Source organism: Dermacentor silvarum, chromosome 7 (assembly GCF_013339745.2).
Source record: "Dermacentor silvarum isolate Dsil-2018 chromosome 7, BIME_Dsil_1.4, whole genome shotgun sequence".
NCBI classification, from domain to species: domain Eukaryota; kingdom Metazoa; phylum Arthropoda; class Arachnida; order Ixodida; family Ixodidae; genus Dermacentor; species Dermacentor silvarum.
This window is the reverse complement of record NC_051160.1, coordinates 111423575-111443767: the sequence shown is the minus strand read 5'-3', so window position 1 is coordinate 111443767 and position 20193 is coordinate 111423575. Positions and strand designations below refer to the sequence as shown.

The 20193-nt window shown below is 46.5% G+C and overlaps 1 protein-coding gene across 10 annotated transcripts in view; it reads left to right on the top strand.

The window, feature by feature from the left end:
* The window catches only part of LOC119458356 (uncharacterized), a 153793-nt gene that overhangs the window by 42869 nt on the left and 90731 nt on the right, over nt 1–20193 (top strand). For 3 of the 10 annotated variants that reach the window (XM_049671112.1, XM_049671120.1, XM_037720186.2), the window contains 4 exons: nt 1802–2074; nt 4532–4676; nt 8320–8583; nt 11592–11748. The exons of 4 other annotated variants lie outside the window; for them this stretch is intronic. In XM_049671112.1, coding sequence (XP_049527069.1) covers nt 1802–2074; nt 4532–4676; nt 8320–8583; nt 11592–11731 — 822 coding nt within the window. In that variant the 3' untranslated portion in view covers nt 11732–11748. Of the gene's footprint in view, nt 1–1801; nt 2075–4531; nt 4677–8319; nt 8584–11591; nt 11749–20193 lie in introns of those variants that run through there. 3 more of the 10 variants (XM_049671114.1, XM_049671116.1, XM_049671113.1) reach the window with 3 other exon arrangements.

Here is a 20193-nt window from a genome sequence, read left to right as displayed (position 1 = left end):
TATCTAACTCAAGAAGTACTGTTCTAATTGTCAAAGTGTCAATGAGGAAATTGTAGAGCAACATGAAAAACTCCCGATACAGCTTTCTGTTGCTCAATACGTGCTACAGTAATGTATTTTTCCGAGTGTGAAAGGAGCCCGCGAATACACGCAGAATTGCCGCGCGACTGGCCGCTCGAGGCACTTTGGAAGTGTCTCGTTCGCTTAGGCTTTCAGTAAAGGCGTCATCGCCAGTTCAGTGTTTGAGCCGGTGACTAGGCCATCGATATCAAACAATTTACCGAGTCGTTTTTTTTTTGATCAAAGGCATTCGGTACATTTTATTACTTTCTCTAAAATGGCCGCTATGAGCAAGCACACATTACAAGCAGCTCACCACAGCAATCCTGTCATTCTCTAATCTGGCACTTGGCTGCTCGACAAGTTGCCTTCTTCGACACCATGACAAGCGAAAAACATTTTGGTCGTGCTCCCGTACCACATTCTCAAGGAACGTCTTGTCTATATCGATAATAACGTCAGATGTGTGTGATCTCCGATATTGAAGTTTTAACTAGGGTATGGTACAGGTTGTCTTGTTTGTGAAATTGTCTTCAACTTTAATGTTCATTCAACAGTTAGGGGATATTAGACGCGCAGACAAATAGGCTGTGCAAAGACTTTACTTGAGGTCTGTGCCCCTAGAAGAAATCTGGCCTTTATTGCATATAAATGTATAAACATTATAGAAACAATGAGAAAATTGTGATCAAATGTTTCTAAATGAATGATTACAGCAACACAACTTTACAGAACAATGGTTTAGAAATAATTGAAGGGCATCGTATGTTTAGACTTGCAAATACATTTTGAAAAATACAATGAAAGCAAAGAATGCAAAGGAACTTGTAGACATTTCACTTGATATTTATATACAAACATTGAGGTCCGAAGAAGCACTCAGTATTGAAGGCATTGTTCAAAAATAGAAGTGGAATAAACGGTAATGTTTCACGCTCGTAATTATTTCTTATTTTAGGAGTGCACAGAATGTTGCTGCATGTGGTATGGGCACATGCACAGTGTCGCGAATTAGCGAGATTGCTGAAAAACGAGCCATGATGTCTAATACTCAACTATGCCGGTTAAGAAACTTCTTGTGCACTTCTAGAATGATGGTAATATTCAGCTGTTGAAAAACCTGGTGGCAAAGCTGTCAATGGGTACATTGATGACGTTTCGAATATAGCACTTATGAATTTTGCGCAGTAGATAAAACTTCAAATTGTAGTGGCTCCCCACACCAAAATGCAGTCATCTTTAAACCTCCCAAATATTATCCCATCAACTTACTAAACTGCTCGCACTGCCCCGAAAATTGCTCATTTTTCGTCAAAATATCAACTTCATAAGTGATATAGTTTCTTCGAGAAACTGAAAACGGGCATATAACTTTCCGACACTGCTATTTGTACTGATATCCTCGCCGTAAAAATTCGCTTCGTCACGCGCATCACAGCAGTTAGTTTTCCCAGGAGGACACAGAATGATGTCATGCGGCTACTGAGCACTCTACTGAAATTTTGCGAGAGGCTGAATTGATGGACTAACGTTGGCATGCTTCGTGGCATGTAAAAAAGCGTTTAGACAGAATAATTACCATCCCAGTCTTCCATGATAACGTCGCCGGTAGCAACACCATCTTACGAATGACACACTATCAGAAAATACAAAGAATCCTATCCACTAAAATTTGCTGTCAAATACGGCGAAATGTCGTATTTTGTCACTGAGGAATTCTTCATTCCCATGAATATTCCAGGTGTCCTTTCTTATGACGACACCTTCGGTGCTGTATCTGCTGGCAAGCGCAGTCGCGGCTACGGGTACGAGGCTTCCATCACTGAGGAAGGTGGTCAGCTTAGGTGGAACTCTGCCGAAGAGCACGGCGGGGCTGGTGATCTCGGCATTGAAGCCAACGGAATTCAGGAACGTGTATGGCCTGTCTGAGGCGAGCGGAGTCGTCTGCTGCCCCCCAGCTGGCCAGTTATGCTTCGACAGCGTGGGCTTTCCTGTTGCCGACACACAGGTGAAGGTAATGTACGACAATGTTTTGTGAATGGCCTTACAGAGTCATTTTCACTTTGATCATTGTTGCTTATCCACCTTATTTCTTGGACTTTGCCACCTAAATTATTCCTATTTAATTAAATGGTGCATCAGGGCTCCTTCACAGCTTCCGCAAACATCGAGCGTGCTAAATGTTTGGTGACAGAAATTTCGCTTGGGCTGAGAATCAACACGGAAAAGAAGTATGTGGGTTTAGAGCTGGAAGTTGGGCTAGTTCATTCTACATTAAGAGCAGCATAAGAATTTCAAGCGAAAAAAGAGCAGTAGGAAAGAAAGCAAGTGAACAGAAAGACGCTGTTCCCTTGCTTCCTTCTTTAGTGTTTTTTTTTCGCTGGAAATTCCTATAACGAACGTAAAGTGAATCAGTGCTCTTCAGCCACTTTCAAACCGCAGTTTTCTCCGTGAAGTGTACATATGCAAAAGACAAGCTTGTTTAATACAGTAGCTGTCTAAACACAAGGTATGCAGGCTGCCCCACTAAATTTTGCTTCCGGAGTCGGCTCGAACACTAATTGGTCTTTCCAGCTGACTTCGCTACTGGAATGGCGTCTGGATACGAGTAGCAATTCAGGTCTTAAAGCGAGGGTCTCAAACACGCGGCCTTTTGCAAATACCGTCGCTGAACGTGTTAATGTGAACAGAGCGTACATAGAAAGAAGTCTCAACTAGATATCCAACGGTTTGTAGCGTTTTCAATTGCTGTCGGCGATTTCACTGGCGTAACCGAGAGCGCTCAATGTGTCATTTTCATCAGAGGCATTGACGAGAATCTCTTGAAGAGCTGCTTGACTTTGTGTCGATCAACGGAACAACCACTGGTGCAGGAATTTTCTCAGGGCATGAACAATGGGTCGAGCGGGTACAATTGCAATGGGAGAAGCTTGTCTTTCTCGCAATTGACGGCTCCACATGGATGATTAGACCCAAGAACGGACTCGTCGGGCGTCTACAGGTGAAGGTTGCAGCACTCAATGTGGATTCTGTGGAAGTCCAATGCATTCTGCAAAAAAGAAGCACATGGCGCAATTGGCTGTAAACGAAGTACTTCATTACCACTGTTTTGCACAGTGAACTTTACTCGGGTTTACCTATTGAACTAGCGTCAGTTCGTGTCTTTGTTAGAGGCTCTGGCAACAGTAAACAAAATGGCATTCTGGACCACGCTGGCGTGCAATGGTTCAGTAGGGTCATCGCAACTACTAAACGAAATGACTGAACTGCAGGCCAGCATGACGCTCAAGCCAAAGTTTCTAGACGTTCGTGTACGAGAATTTAGTTCCTCGAAAAGCGCATACTTCCTGCATTGCCCAAGAGAGCTGCAAGATTTTGCACCATGTTTGGTAGCACGTATGTCTGCGAGCAGCTATTTTCTTTGATAAACGTGAATAAATCGTACCTGTGCCCATGAATGACTGCCACACATCTCCGGTTTACCATAAGGACCGCGTCGGCACAGTATCTAGCTCCGGACATTCCATCCTTGGTCTCATTGAAGCGTTGGCAGGCATTATTAGGACAGCATCTGTGAAAGCAGCGGAGTGTTGTTTAGAGGAAGTAAAACGTTCGTCGTCTCTTTCGTGTCTCCCACCTCCCTTTTTTTGTACTGGGGTTTGTCCGGTGTAATTGGGCTTGTTGTACTTGTGGGCATATTTGCAAGTCCCCCCCTCCCCCATTTAACATGCCACAGTGCGGCCCTCGAGAAACTCTATGGAATATAAGCGACGGTGTTGAATGTGAGTTTGAGACCCCTGTCTTAAAGGGACAGGTGAGCTCTCGTGAGTGTCGTCGCGTGACGCTGTCAGCTTGCCTTATGGTGCGGCGCAGAACAACAGGGCAGACCCACTCGAAAGATTGACCCTAAATGTTACAACCACGTACCGAGTGGCCTTACATAGCACGACACCAGTGTACCATCACATCGTACCCGAATAAACGTCGCCTTACCATATATGTGCACAAACAGCGACAGTCGTTTAGCCACAATGCAATGTGTTCAATAAGGCTCTTACTGGAACCATGTTTCATTCCTCTGCGCACAATCTGTCACATCAAATATTTCTCTAAATTCTGCTATATATCTTTACTTGGCATTTCTGGCGCCGTGCAATATGACATTGAGGCAGGGCTGGTAATGCAATTCTTGTAAGGAGGGCATTTTTAGTCTTCCTCGCCTCAACCTGACACTTGATGCTCTGAGCGATTCTGTATCTTGCATCCGTTGAACATTGTGTGAATGGGTCGCATCGTGTATAATCCTGATCATCTGGACTAAATTATTATTTGTTTGCTATGAACCATGCTTTGGCATGGTCGTTTTTTAGTAGTTTTCTTTCCCTATTATGTAATGATTACGAAGGAGTTATAAGGTAAATAGACAATGATGATAGCAGCCACTTAAATTGCTTACATTGTGGCACCGTAGATCTGTGATCCGAAGTCCAAGAAGACGATGGCTCCGCTGGAACGTGGTGAAATAATGGTGCGCTCGCCGAACATGATGGTAGGTTACTACAATCACTGCGAGGCAACAGCTGCCGCTCTCGACGTTGACGGCTGGCTTTGCACAGGTGAGCTGCCAAACATCATTCAGGGTATTTTTTTGTTTACCTCTAGCAATGCCCACCATTACCGGTGGGTATTAGCGAAATAGCGCGCGAGGAGTTAGTGTTATATTTCATTGTTATTCTTGTTATTGTTAATGCCTCTGTCTTCCTAAACGATAAGGGGGAATATATTATTACAATGCCTACCCTAATGTATTTGACAGAATCTGTGGTATAAAATTTTCTAGTACTGCTGCTAGAGACTAAATGCATGAATAACTAAAAGAAAACAAATACTCATGCCCACTGAAGTGAAAAATTATTGAAAAAAGCTCAATATTTTGGCCTCCACACTAGAGCGTTTTTGATAATAAAGGGGAAACAGAAAGGGTGCGAGGTGATATGTGGTTGATTACATGCCATAGGGTGCTGGCGCTGATCGGGTTAAAATATCCACCGTTCAGATTCAAAGTTCGTGCAGTCGTCTGGACTTGCAGCAATGGAAGATAGAAGCACAGACGCGCGGAGGAGCCGGCGTTGCAACGCCGGCTCCTCCGGCGATGCAATTCCGGCGCTTGCTAGGCAACGGCTCAGCTCGCGGTTTCATCGGCTCCTCCTCTGACGTCATGCCAGGTGGCGCGGCGAGCGGCGCTGCCAGCTGTGGCGGTTGCTAGGCAACGGCTCAGCACGCGGTGTAGCCACCGACCAGAGTGAAACGGCGAGAATGCGGCCAATGTAGCTCTCGCTACAAGAAATACGTTCTGGGAGTAGGAGGCCCCGGGTTCAGAGCTTTCCGATACGGCTTCATGGGCACATGCGGGAGGAAGCCCAGAAAGTCGGTTTCCGAGAGATGTGTGGTTACGCTGTAAAACTGGCTCTTCGAATTGCGGCTCTCATTGTTATTAACATTATTAACATCGTTGTTATTAACATTATTAACAAGATACTTTGTCCAACGCTCAATAGTGAGAAAGCATACCCTGACGGTTTATACTCAAATAATTAAATTGCCCGGATGGTTTGAAATGCATGCACAGGAGGAATAAAAGCGCAAATGCAAAGTTCTTCAAGTTGTGCTAGAAACCACGACTTGCCGAGGGCAGCGATGTTCGTGATTATCTTGCAAGCGAACCACGCACATTGCTGCTACCCGCGCAAGTTACTTTCATTACTCCTTATTTTATTGTAGAGTATCGCGAAAGCTGCGCTATTCTAATCTCTAATTTATGCCGAGTTGTGTACAACTAGTCTACTGAATGCTAACACAGCACGCTGTAGCCAAAACTCAATAAACACAAACACATGTCATAAACACAGACATTTCCCAATAGGATATATATTAATGTGTGAATGATGCACACGATAGCTAGATTTATGCTATAACAATTGTTCGTGACCAAACAATGTGTAAAAAGGAGCTGTACTCACAAAATAGAAACTTCAAAGGTTCTCTTACACCAAAACCGAAATGTGCGCATGGCATCGGTCGTCCGCTCAGTTCAGTACATCTCTATCGTTGCCGGCATGCAAACGCGCAATGGAGGCTACCGTGCCGCACTTTTCATCTGAGACACCGCACAAGCACATGTAGACTAGCACAGGCAGAAAACTTACTGAAAAGCAGCTACTAAAACGGCGCACGATTATGAATTACTACAGATTACTACAGATTACTACACTACAGATTAAGATCAAATGGAGAGTTCGGTAGCTGGTTTCTTGTTGGATAGTCAGGTTTTTTTCGCAAACAGCACTGGAAACAGTAATACAGAATAGCAAGAGCTTGTAGCGGCACAGAAAAAGTAACGTCGCGCGTTGGAAGCGTGCTTTACAGCGAAATACTTGAGTGTAGGGCCTCACGCTACGATCAGAGGTCAGAAAATGATGACCGCAACACTACAGCGCTCCTGCCGGCAAAAGGAGGAAACCCGAACAGAACTGCTCTCAGTGCTCTCTGCAGACAGACGTGGTTGTTGAGACACCTGTCTATTCTTCCACTGTTGTCCGAGTCATCCCAGCTGAATATAATTCCGGAGTGTTCGAGTCCGAGTGAGCCCAGCTGAGTATAGATGTGGTGAGTTTGAACCCGAGTGAGCCTGGCTGAGTATAGGTCTGAGGAGTCTGAGTCCGAGTGCTCCCGGCTGAGCAGCACTTCGGTGACTCTGAGTCCGAATGAACTCTAAGAAAAAAAATAAAAAGAAAAAAATCTGTGAGGGAGTCTGAGTAAGCTCCGTTTTTTTGCCAACCTATGGTCTAACGCCTGAAAGCAAAGCAGTCTGGCATACTTTGACAATAGGAATCGCACTAGACAATCAGTCAGTCAGTCAGTGTGTCGGTCGGTCGGTAGGTCGGTCAGTCAGTCAGTCAACAAACTTATTAAGGTCCTAAGAAACTACTAAGTCGTAGTTGCGGGCCGCTCCCACGTTGGGGCCGGAAGACCATGGTCCTCCGCTCGTTCGCGGGCCCTCTGGACAGCCCTTATTGTAGTAAATTAAGCTCGCGGGCCGAGCAAATGATTTAGTTGAAATTTTAGAATACGGAAGGTAACAGGAGCATGGTAGCCTTTTCAGTGTGAGGGTGAGAGAGGGGGGGGAAAAGCTTTCTGTGCTGTGGGTGAGGGTGGATAATTTTTATTGGTTAGGACAAGGGTGAGGGAGGGTGATGAAACTCTTCAGCGTGAGGGTGAGGTGAGTGCGGTAACTGCGGCGTGAATGTGAGGGAGAAAACAAAAAAAGAGGGCATATGGGCACCTCTAGTCGCCGTTCCTGCTTTTTCATCCAACTCATGTCATACGGCCGTCGTCACCCTGTCCTCGTTATACCGTCGTCATCACTTCAGAATCATCATCCCGTCTTAGAATGTCATTGCGGTTATCGCGCCTTCGTCGTTTCCTCGACGTCATTCCATCTTCATCATCCCATTGTCGTGAATGCATTGTGAGCCGTGGTAATGCCTTGTTGGTCATGGGGGAACCATAGCAAGCAAGTGCCATATCTAGATCTGCCAATCCCGGAGGTAGTGTATTTCGCATACAACAGCCGAAGGAATGGAAATGCCAGTATGACCCTTTACAGATTCTACGAAAGGTGTCTTCAGAAATACGGTGTGTCGTTCTACACTGCTTGACTGCTAATGCCAATAACGTCGACAATCATCACGAGAAGGCTTCTGCATAATGTTTCTTTTTTTTCTGTTTTAGTAATACTCCGTGTCAACAGTGACGCACCTTGTGCATTATAAAAGCCCACTTGAGGTAATAAAACTGGCACTTTCTTGTCATTTGTAGTTCTGTCCTACGTGCGTATTCTATCGTCTTCTCAACTTACACTGTTTTAATTAGGAAATAACGTAACCAAAGGTTAATGTCGAATTCACGCTGAACCTTAGTAACGGTACCACAGCAGCTGTCTTACGCTACTCTAATGTGGTTTGCATGGTATGTGACCACATCAGAAATTTAAGCCGATTGGAATATGCAAATGTAATCCTGCTCCTGCAATCACATTGCTTAGACTGATGTGTCCACATTGAAGCGCGGCCCAACAAGCATCAAAGTTCATGTGATTTGTGGAAGGATCGAAGTCACTTAGACGCTGTGTGTTCCCAGGGAACCTGGGCTACTACGATGTCTTGTGAAGTACGTGAGTGACACAGAGTGCGCGCGCAGGGGACATGGGCTACTACGACGTCTCTGGTCGGCTATTTGTGACCGAGCGGCTGAAAAGCGTCATCAAGTGCCTAGACACCAAGGTGGAGCCCTTCGAGGTAGAGCAATGCGTTCTAGAGCTTCACTATGTGGCCGAAGTAGCCGTGCTCGGTGTGGCTCATCCGGTGCTCGGAGAGGCACCGGCCGCCATTGTGGTCCTGCGACGAGATTGGAAGGCGGAGGAACAGTGCCACATCGCAAAGCGGATCAAAGAACACGTGGCAGGTACGTTATCGCAAACAGTGCTGAATTTCGACCAAGCCAACTCCATTCGCGATGGTAGCGCCATAGGCTGCACAGTGCGAAATCAGAGCGTAAAATGTGAAACAATATCTACATCAACACTAGTACATTAACTGTGTGTTTACTGAGTTCCTTACTAAAACAAACCCAGAATACGTGTGTGTCTGTCCTTTCTAATACGTTAACTTTATTAGGGTACTGCACGTACTTTTTGGGGGCTATCTATCTATGTTTGCTTGTATGTTTGTGTTCGTTTTCCCGCCTATCTGGGGTCACTGGGTAGTCCGTGGTGGAATGGTTGGGGCATTGGGCTGCCGTGCTGAAGGAACCTGGTTCTAAATCAACCGTCAGACCTGCTTGGGTCCCTGAGTATGAGGCGTTGTGTACATACGTACCGCTCTGGAATGAACCTCTTTGACGCCGACGCGGGTCACTGTAGATGCGGGTACCGTAGTAGGTAGCACTGTTCGAAGAATCTCTTAAGCGCCGACTTGGAGCACGGTGTATCTGCCAGTAGGGGTGTTCTGCTCTTTAATGAACCTCTTTGACGCCAACATGGGTAATTCCGTATGTGCCACTGGCGATGTGACGCTCTACAACGATGAAAAGGATCCCGTAAATTTTATCCGATGTTATGCGGAACCGAACCCACGTCACAAGGATTGCTGAAGGACAGCGACCCGACGCATTAGCAGCCTGCTCCACAATTGCGCTGGGTGTGTGCCGGTTTTCGCTGAACGCCGTTCACGCCAACTTTTTAGCGAGCTGCACCGTGAATGCACTGCGCATATGTGCCGCTCTTCAATCGTACCTCTCGTCAACTTGGGTCTCTGAGTATGTGCCACTGGGCGTGGCAACTTTCAGAGTTCGCAGGCACTGGCGCGCAATGCTTCTCGTGTCCGAGGCCACGCGCGGACTTCTGGGCGGCGCCACCAGATGGCGCTTAGTGTCCAGAAGGAAGAGCGAGCGATGATCCCGGCTGCTGCGTGACGTGTTTCTCAGCGTTTTCAAGCACCGCCGCGCCGTTAGTTTCGGAGCAATGTTGCCAACTTCTGTCATCGATAATGGGATAAAAATATAAATGATCATTATTATTAAGCCCTTTTTTGTATGGGTGCAGGTAGGCAAACGTATTGCGAAACGAAATTAAAAAAAAGATGCTTCCGTGAACTACAATCACTGGCCGGAAATAAGGTTGAACTATCGGGTAGCGATTAAAATTGCTGAAAAGTGTCCTCCGTTTTATTGTGGTATGGTCGCGTGTCCACTGTGTGCATAGGTTCGCTGGCGTGGCTTGGCCTACAGGGTGACTGTCATCACTGACCCTGTGGACCTTCATCTTGCCGATATAGCGAACAAAGTGCCCGAACGGCGTGTAACCGAAGCAGCGTTTATCGTTCCTTCGAAGACCAGCCCGTACAGTAAGGATGGTTTTCCTCACCTCAGTGAACATTCTGGTATTTAGCCTTATTCAGTTGGCTGAAAACATGCTCATAATATGCGCTGGATCATGACAGCTAAATTACCGCTATGGCAAAAATAGCGAATTTAATTGTTTATGCTTTTAACCGGAGCCATTTAACGAGGCAAAATCCCCCAGAGCATGTGGACGACAATGGCCAAGAGCGACACTGTTACGAGCAGCCGAAACTGCTATATCTACAATTTAGTTGCGGCATCAAAACATTCTGGAAGAAGCGCAAAGCATTCGCACTGTTTGTGGATGATCATCCTAATTAACTTTGACTACCAAAGGACGTAAATATGCTGCAGGACTGCGACATGTGGAGCACGAATTACTGTCAATAAATGATAAGGTCGCCCGCCAAAAAGAAAGAGCACATTACAAGGACGCCGCGACAAAACTCGATGCCCGCAAGCAAACAAGTTTTCCCGCTAGGCAGCGCAAGAAACCGGCAAATTTAGCGGTAAAACCGCCGAATGAGCAATATTGCTTGAAAAGACACGTGCAGGCTTCGCAGCGGTGGCACTAGATAGCTTCGAGTGTTCTTAGAGAAGCACGAAAGAGTACTTTCGCTGCCGCACACGCCTCGTGCATAAGTCGTTTCGACAGTGGCAATATATTGTGTCGCTATATCAATTCAATGCTAACGCATTACCGTCGACCGTCCTCGTTAGATGGGTTCTGCGCATTGTTTTATTTAAAAGGGCAGAAAAGATTGTCGTTCCGTTAAATATTAGGCAGGTCACAGTAAGCACTATACCTGTGCGGTTCGTTGTTGTCGTTTGTTGTTAAACTAGCCGCCCTAACACAATTGTTGGATAGAGGGTGGTAACCGTGCATCTGCAACTTGTTGATAGAATATCATATCCACGCTAATAGTGTTTTGTTTCGTTAGCTGCATAAAGTAGTATGTATTTCTGTAAGGAATTCAATGCAACGTGACAGGACCATTCGGACTCTATGGAGCGCAGCAGTGTCGTAAGCTCACAACCTGTGCTTCTTATTCTGAACGGTGCCCGTTACATCTTTTCTGACAACAACGTTAGCGGACGGAGACCATCCCGTGAAGTCTCTAAGGAGCACACTCAATTTCTGCATTTGATAAAATTGGAGTGAGCGACCCTTTCTGTTCGCACGCCTACCCTTTGAATGCGTGCATGTGCTTCAGTGCTTCGTTGTCCTTTTTCTCTCTTTAAGTAGTAGTCCCGTGCCTTGTGTGACGCAAGTTACACTGCTCCAACTATGGGGACTGGTACCTGTATGGAAATAAATTGTGGTGGCTGGAGCACCAACTGAAGCGGTGCACAGCCATAGCTGAACGACTGCTGAATTTCAAAGCCCGCAATTGTTATCCAGTCTTATGGCACGTCGTTGCACGTCTATGATGAGCAATATTTTATGTACATTAACTCATTTCTCCCTTTCGAGGTAGTGGCATCAAAAGTATTTTCTTGTAATGTACTTTGTACATTATTATTCATTAAAGTAAAATAGTGTTTAAAATGCGTGTTTATTTATTTTGCAGAGAGATTGGCTATTTACAAGGGACTACACGGCGGGATAGCTTTCGCTGAAGAGCTGCCCAAAAACAGAAGAGGGAAACTGCTGAAGCACCTTCTGATGACTGAGTTTGTAAAGCTTAAGAAGGCCGGAACCTTTTATTAAACGCTGTCGAGGACATACAGACATGTTTGTACTGATATACTTTAGTTACAAGTCCCAGGTAATATAACACTGAAATACCATAACATGATTAAAACCTGATGAATACTTATACCAAACGTTGGTGCATTCAGATTATTAATTAATTTACGGATATAATAAGCACAAGGAGCCTGTCAACCGAATCCGTTTAGCAACTTTCTTGTCTGTTTACCTACAAATGTTTCTATGTAGTGATGGACGATTTTTAGAGACATTACAAAACCATTGGCAACATTTTAGCGACTTAGCAGATATGAAAGTTCCTTTAATATGGCTTTGCAGGGCACAGGCTATTATTAAGACTACAATTAGGCGGGTGAAATTGGGTGTACGGTGCGTGGACGCTGTTATCATGATGAAGCAATAATTTTCTTCACGTATGTGTTGCTCACACCAAGCTAGTGCTTCATGCACAGCGTGGTGATCTTCACATGCTTCACATACTAACAAAATGCACGGTTTTCTCGCCTTTCTTTTTGCAACGCCGCTTTTAATGGGTCTTCAAGCTGCATGTTCTGCAGTATGAGTGAATGCGTTTGAATTGGCGAACGTTGAGAAGCGTAACAGTGTCAAAACTAATTGTTTTACCGTGCGAGGCGAGATCTGGGACGCCGCGGAATCAGAAAGGTCGAGCGTAGAAAAGCCTAAATATACAAGTTGCAGGGCTCATTCACGTGAGTCTGAAACGCCGCTCTTATTTCTTACGGTTTTCGGACAAATCCATACAGCATGAAGCTTCCAGTTGGATCAAAGGGCAGAAGAGTGGTATTTGATCTAGAGCACTGCATGGGCCGATTTTTTCAGCCCGGGCCCGGCCCAACCAAAAGTTTTATGATGAGACCCGGGCCCGGAAATAATCTACGTTACCCACCCCGCCCAGCCCACCACCACTTTACCTTAGGCCCGAGGCCGGGCCGAGCCCGGTTCGAAACCGGCCCGAACCCGGCCCGAGACAAAAATTACACCATCTTCCCGTAGTGGAACCCTGAGTAGTATGCGAAGCAGTCATGGGGTCGATTGAAGGTAGTTTTATCAGCTGTATAAACTTGGACATGCAGCAGCACCATCAACGCGCAGAACTGTTGTCGACGCCGTCGGCGTTTTGCCCGCGTTCGCACCGAACGCGCGCGGCGTTGGTGACTGTTGCCGGTGCCTCTGGGGCGCTTACCGTCGCGCCTCTAAACTTAGCTGCTTCGCATTATCGCGCGCGAAGCCGCAGGTGGTGCCATTCGTTGCGCAATCCGGAGAGGAGAGGAGCGTCGGAGAGGAGAGGAATGCCGAGAGGAGAGGAGATGAGACAAAGAGAGGAGAGGGAGGAGGATGCGCATGTGCAGTAGGGGAGTGGACGCATGGCGGTTGGATGGATGGAGGGAGGTAGGGAGTGACGTAGCCCCGAGCATAAGATGCTTCGCACCTAAAAAATCACAGCATATCCACGAAGTGAATGATGATGAGTGGGCGAAGCACCGGGGGATCATTCGGGTAAACCACAGCTACGGACGAGAGATAAAGAGAGCGCGCGTCGGGAACGAGAGAGAAAATTACACCATCTTCCCGTAGGGGAACCCTGAGTAGTATGCGAAGCAGCCATGGGGTCGACTCAGGGTAGTTTTATCAGCTGTATAAACTTGGACATGCAGCAGCACCAGCAACGCGCAGAACTGTTGTCGACGCCGTCGGCGTTTTGCCCGAGTTCGCACCGAACGCGCGCAAAGTGCAACCGGAACCGGAAGTGGAACCGGAAGCGTAACCAGAACGCCATCTAGTGAACACTTCATAGAACTACAGGTGGCTACATACTACTACTACTACTACTACTACTACTACTACTACTACTACTACTACTACTACTACTACTACTACTACTAGTACTACTACAGAGGAGGGAACGACCCCCACCCTAAGGAGCTTCGCCCCTAAAAAGACATGTTTTTCAGAGTAGAGACGCGCGACGATAACTCGCTGCACGTTACATGCACACCGCCAGAATGTCCGAGCCCGGCCCAGAGCGGGTGAAAATGCACATGCCGTGCCCGAGCCCGGCCGGAGCCCGTGAAAAAACTGCCCTACCCAGCCCAGCCCGGCCCGGCCCACGGGTCGGGCTGGGCCCGGGCTTTCGGGTAAGCCCGAGCTCGTGCGGTACTCTAATTTGATCTACTATGGCTATTCTGCAGCGCTTGTATCATCTGGAACAGTAGACAAATACGCCAAACCCACCGTTGACCTACATGAAGATCACGCAGTTGTCATCGCCGTATTATAACATTGTGATGTGTAGTGCGTGACACGGTGTGGTGGTTGGAGACAAACAAGTGGAGCAGACGACAAAGAGTGCGCGCGCGGAGGCAAATTCCGTGCTGGATGAAAGACGACAACGTCGAAGAGCATCCGGCACGTGAACGCGCGGCGCAAGAAGAAAAAAAAAAATTTGTCGCAGTTTCACCTGAAAGGCGAAGCATCAATTGCGATAGCAAATTTGTAGAGAGCTATACGGAGTAATGATACTAGCTTTATCAGGTGTATAAACTTGGACATGCAGCAGCATCGGCAACACGCACAACTGTTGTCGACGCCGTCGGCGTTTTGCCCGCGTTCGCTCAAAATGCGTGCGGCGTTGGTGACTGTTGCCGGAGCCTCTGATATAAATAGGCACTTGGTGCCGCAGCTAAACGCCGCCTCCCTTCCCTCCCCCTCCCCCCCTCCCCCACGGACTCTCGCGCGTCGGAAGAAGGCGCGTTTGCTCTACATATATGGTGATTGTAAAGGAGGAAAGAGACGCCTACTTCTGCAGCCCTTAAGCGAGCACGGCGCAGAACGCGCGTTTGTTATCCGCCGTGCGTTCACTCCCCGTGAAAGCGCGCGCCCCTTGCGCCCTTTCACTCGCACATACAGCGTTCGGCGCGCGGCGACGATTTCATCTTCATTGACGTCATACAGAACCTCACGGCGACGGCGACGGCGACGCCGACGGCAGAAATCTGCTTTTGAGTGTCCATATAATTGCTATCGCAATAATAAAAGAAAAGGAATCCAATCCGAAGAAAGCGCGAAGCTTCGAGCGGCCAATGAGCAAACAACGAATCGGCCAGAGCGGCAAAGAAGCGAGCCGCGCTGGTAGAAGAGTTGGAGAGTTCCAGAAGCGGCACCAGGAGAAGGTCGGCCACCGGACCGGGGGTTGAAGACAGGCCGTCGGGTTCCGGACCCGAGTCACCAAGACTTCACCCGACCAGGGCCTCCTGCCAACCCGTTCCTGTGAGCCGCCACTCTGCCCGATCGTCAACTGCTGCCCGAGGCCGGCGAGCATCTGTACCCGTAGGCAGAACGTGACCAGTCGGGCAACGGGCCCGAGTTCCACACCCAGCTGCCTGGCCAGAACGCCGCCGCCGTCTGCCCGTGCTGCCGGGCCACCCCTCTCTCTCCATGCCAGAGCGCGGCAGGTCTGGCCGCCCATTCAACGGGCCAACAATCCGACCTTTTGGTGAGACCGACGCCGCTTCTCTCGTCGTCTCGTCCCCGCTTCGCCGCGTCGAGGCTGTAGTGCGCCCTCACAGTCGTGGTCAGCCTGGACTGTTAATACCATCCTGGGCCTAAGTGTGTGTCTTGCCGTGATGTCTTTTGGGGTGTTCGTTGAAGTCGTAATAAAGCTTGTGTGCGTTTTCCAACAAATGGATTTGTGCTCAATAGGGTTCTCGGAGGCTCCGCCTTAGAGAACGGCCAGAATCATTAAAGGACCTGTCATCACAAACATACAACCAAACGCATGTCAAATAATATTCGTTCCATTCAGCAGCGCATAGAACTACAAATATTACAGGGAGATGGTAGTCCAAGTGAATTAATTTGCGTGCTATAAAAATCAGGTTGTTCGTGTTTTTTTATTCGTTCTGGACTTGTAACCTTACAATGTGAAGCTAAAATCGAAATTACAGCTCTTCTCATATGTAATGTAGATATAGTGGTAGATTAAAAATATGCATTTACTGTCTATTCCTCAGATGCATGGGCACTACACAAATGTGGACCACTTCGGCAAATGGTTTACGCCATATTTGCGCATGTTACGGTTTTACAAAACGCCTGCCTTATTTAGAATTTACTCGACAGTTTTAGCGATAATTTTAGCGACATTGTAGCAAAATTTGCGGAAAGTTAGAGACTTTTCTGCCTACGTTTGGCGACACGCACCAGGAAAACGTCGTTATACACTGATCCGCAGTTGAACGGGAAACCATACTCGAACCTGTATTTTGGACGGAACTAAATCTGAAACTGAACGGCTGGTGTAGGAACGTGCCGGAACCTAAGCCTAATCTGATCCGAAAAAAGTAATCATCATTAACATCATCTATTTATGTTTCTTTACTGCAGGACAAGAGCATATCCCAGAAATCTCTAATTATCCCGGTCGAGCGCCAGCTGTTCCATCATATGCAAGAAAACTTCCATATTTGATCACGCCACCTAATTCTCTGTAGTCTTCGACTTCCCTTGTCTTTTTCTTTTTTTTGGCACCCATTCTGCAACTCTAATAGCCCACTGGCTATCTGCCCTACGCCTAAGTTTCCTGCCCAGCGCCATCTTTTCCTGCTAATGTCAACTGAAATATTAACTACCCTATCTTTGCCCTATAATACACTGCTCTGTCTTTCTGTTCTTAAGGTTGCACCTAGCACATTTCGTTCCATCTCTCGTTGGGAAGCCCTAAACTTTTCCTCAAGCTTCTTTCTTGACCTCCCAGTTATTGCACGATAAGGTAATACAGCTATAATGTAATCATTGTACACATTTTTTTTCAAGAATAGCGGTAAACTGTCAGACATGATTTTGTTATGCCGGCCGTACGCTCTCCAATCCAGTTTATTCTGTAAGCTTGCTTCTCATGATCAGATTCCCCTGTGAATAACTGGTATAGATAAACGCACTCGCGCACACATTTTGGAGGCTGACTGCCAATCATGAATTTATTGTTCTATTCTGAGGCTGCTGAACATTACACTTGCCATCTATACAATAATCTTCAAACCTACTCGTACACTTTTCGACTAAGGTTCTGAATATTTTGTTGTAAGTCAACACAAGCGTTCCTGAACAAGACAATGGCATCTGCAAACCGTAGGCTGCACAGATATTCACCGCTGATCCCCACTTCTAATCCTCTGATGCTGCCTATCCTGCAAACAAACATGTGTCTTAACCCAGTATCCTTACTTTAAATCCAGAGTAATACAGTGATCTATGTATATCATGTAAGAGCAGGGCGGATCTGCCACATCAGAGGATTTGTTATATAATTTGTACATTATATAACTCAATGTATAAGTGTACCTTCTCACAGAAATGTTTTTTTGCCACTCCCCTCTGTAATACTTCGGCCCTGATGGCGACATAAATAAATAAATAAATAAATAAATAAATAAATAATAAATAAATAAATATATAAATAAATAAATAAATAAATAATAAATAAATAAATATTCTATGGGCATGCTCGAAGGCGGCTCCTTCCGAAGGCCGCAAAATTTAAAACCAGTGGCAGTGGGAGACCCTGCTGTTCAGCTCAGACCAGCAAGACGAGGTTTTGGTCGTCCAGCTAGCCGAGGCAGCCGCTGAGACCAAGTGGATCTCGGCCAGGGCAGCTGCGTACGCCTCCATGATTGCTGGCATCAATAAAGGTTCTCTCTCTCTCTCTAAGGATGCAGTGAATAGCATTGGATATTTTTTATTTATTGATTGATTGATTTGGGTACCCTAAAGGCCCAGGAGGGCATTATTGTGTCCTTGCATGATCCCTTTCATGAGCGGTATGGTTCCGCTTTCCTTGGGGAGAATAAAGTAGCTGTTTGGGCTTTATATATATATATATATATATATATATATATATATATATATATATATATATATTAGCTAAGGTATTCACGTATGCTTCCTGTACTGCTTGATTACGCAATGCCGCCATGACTGCTGGTACCTCTATTGAGTCAAATGCCTGCTCATAACCTGTGTGTGTCATACAGAGAGGTTGTTTGTGCTCCGCAGATTTCTCAGTTACTGCATTGTGACAGGGACGTGAACTATTTAGAATATCCCTTCTCTGAAGCCAGCTTGTGCTCTTGGTTGAATGAACTGAAGTGTTACCCGGATTCCTTTGGAAATTATATTGATGAATATGGTATACAATACTACAGTTACACCTGCTTTTAACGAACCTCTATATAACGAATTCCTGGATATAACGAAGTTTTTTCCCGCCGTTACTCCATTGAAGCACATGTATTTGAGACCTCTACGTAACGGAATGGCAGCGGGAGACCCCCTCAAAATAACGAATTTTTCCCCGCCGACAACCTAGAGATCTTGCCCCAAATTTTGTTCTTTTTGCGCGAGCAGCAACCGGAAGCATCTTCTCCGCCGTGACGGAATGCGAAGCGGCGGCGGCGCGCTTGGCGAGCTCGAATTCACGGCGATTGCGAGGCGAGAGCGAGCGCACGTGTGCGTGCGTGCGAGCGTGCGCGAGGCGGGCCTGCATCCCTCGACCCGGCGATCTTGCCGCCGCGGGCGTGACCTTTCTCCCTCCCTTCATTCAAAACTGATCCCGCCGCTTGCTGCAGCTGGCCTAGCCCGCCAAGCCAGCACTCCCCTTTACCAGTTGATGTAGCCGAAGGAAAAAAAATGCGTTTTTTTCAACGCGCTGGCAGCGCCATTCTTTGGTTACTGCGCCAAGTCTCTGCGCTTCACTTTACTAACCTGACACTAGGTGACACTATACGATGCTACGACGCCATCGTGTCGCTCGCTCTTCGTTTCCGACGCCTCACGCTTGTGCGAAACTACACGCGTCCACGCATGCAGTACGTGTGCTTAGGCATTAGTCTACCAATTTAGTTAAACAGCGAATGTTTACAAGTTTATACGGCCGATAAAACTACTATCGTTACTTCGTATAGCTGTCTGCTAATTTGCTGTTGCAAGCGATGCTTCGCCTTTCGGTCGAAACTGGGACTTTTTTTGTTCATCGCAGCTTTAGTGTATTGGGAGTAAATCTTGAGCGATAGTTGTATTTCTGTATGAAAGCATGAGGTGCGCGGTAATGTAAAGGATTTTTTTCCTTCTCTTTTGGTCACGGAAAACGGGTGCGCGTAACAATCGAGAGCGCGTTAGAATCAAGTAAATACGGTAAGCGTTTCTTTTTCTAATTTTCGTGCCGAACCTGCATAAAACAAAATACTTTTTATAACGAAGTTTTTCGGGAATTTGTCAATTTCGTTATATCCAGGTTTAACTGTAATAGCAAGCTAATGGGCCTATAATTCTGCAATTCTTTAATGTCTCCCATCTTGTTAATTAGTATAATGTTGACATTTTTCCAGCTCTCTGGTGCACTTGAAGTCGTGAGGCATTGCGTATAAAAGTTCGCAAATTTCTCAAGCATAATACCCCTTCCATCTTTGATTCGATCGACTTTTACGCCATCTTCTGCAGCCGCTTTCCCCCAGGACTTGTCTTTCTAAAAGTATTTCTAACTTCATCGGTAGTTACACAGCGAACATCTGTATCCTGTTCTTCAATACTTCCAATCAAGTTTGCGTGGCTGCCCTGGGTGCTGTACAGATCAATAGACAGAGAGAAACGAAGAGGGAAAGGTAGGAGATTAACCAAGGACGTGCCCGGTTGCCTACTCTACACTTGGGGAGGGGTAAATGGGAAGAATACATAAGGAGAAAAAAGAACAAAAATAGAGTCAGTCATTCGCAATATACAAGTAACTGCTGTCTTTACTATATCATTGAAATTAGTTCTGACATCACCCTCCTTTTCTGTCACCGCATACATCTTCCTATGTAAACAATTTTCTCGCTGATTTCAAGCTGCCCCCTGTTTTAGTGGCTTCTCAACCTTTCCTATCTTGTATTCAAATATCATTTACTTTCTTCTTATTTATCAGCTTTGACAGTTCAGTGAATTCTATCTAATCTCTTTTGTTGGACAGTTTCGTGCTTTGCCGTTTCTAGTAATAACGGTCACGGGTCGTGATAAGGTGACTCAAAGATATAGGGTGGCAGTGGTTGCCCAGAAATTCGCCATTTCAAGAATAATATAACCTCTTCAGTCTTCGTCGACTACGACAAGGTGCACAGGCTCTGGATATATGCCACTAAATACGTCCACATTGATGGAAGCGGCGGCTCTTCTAAACTCGGCTGCCAGCTAATATCCGCCTCGAAGCGTTGTTCGAGGGGCTACGTCGATTTAGCTTTCAAGGGCCGTGGTTGCTTAGAGGGCTATGGTGTTGGGCTGCTAGCACGAGGTGGCGCGATCGAATCCCGGCCACGGCGGCCGCATTTCGATGGGGGCGACATGCGAAAACACCCGTGTACTTAGATTTTCATCATTATCATCAGCCTATATTTATGTCCAGTGCAGGA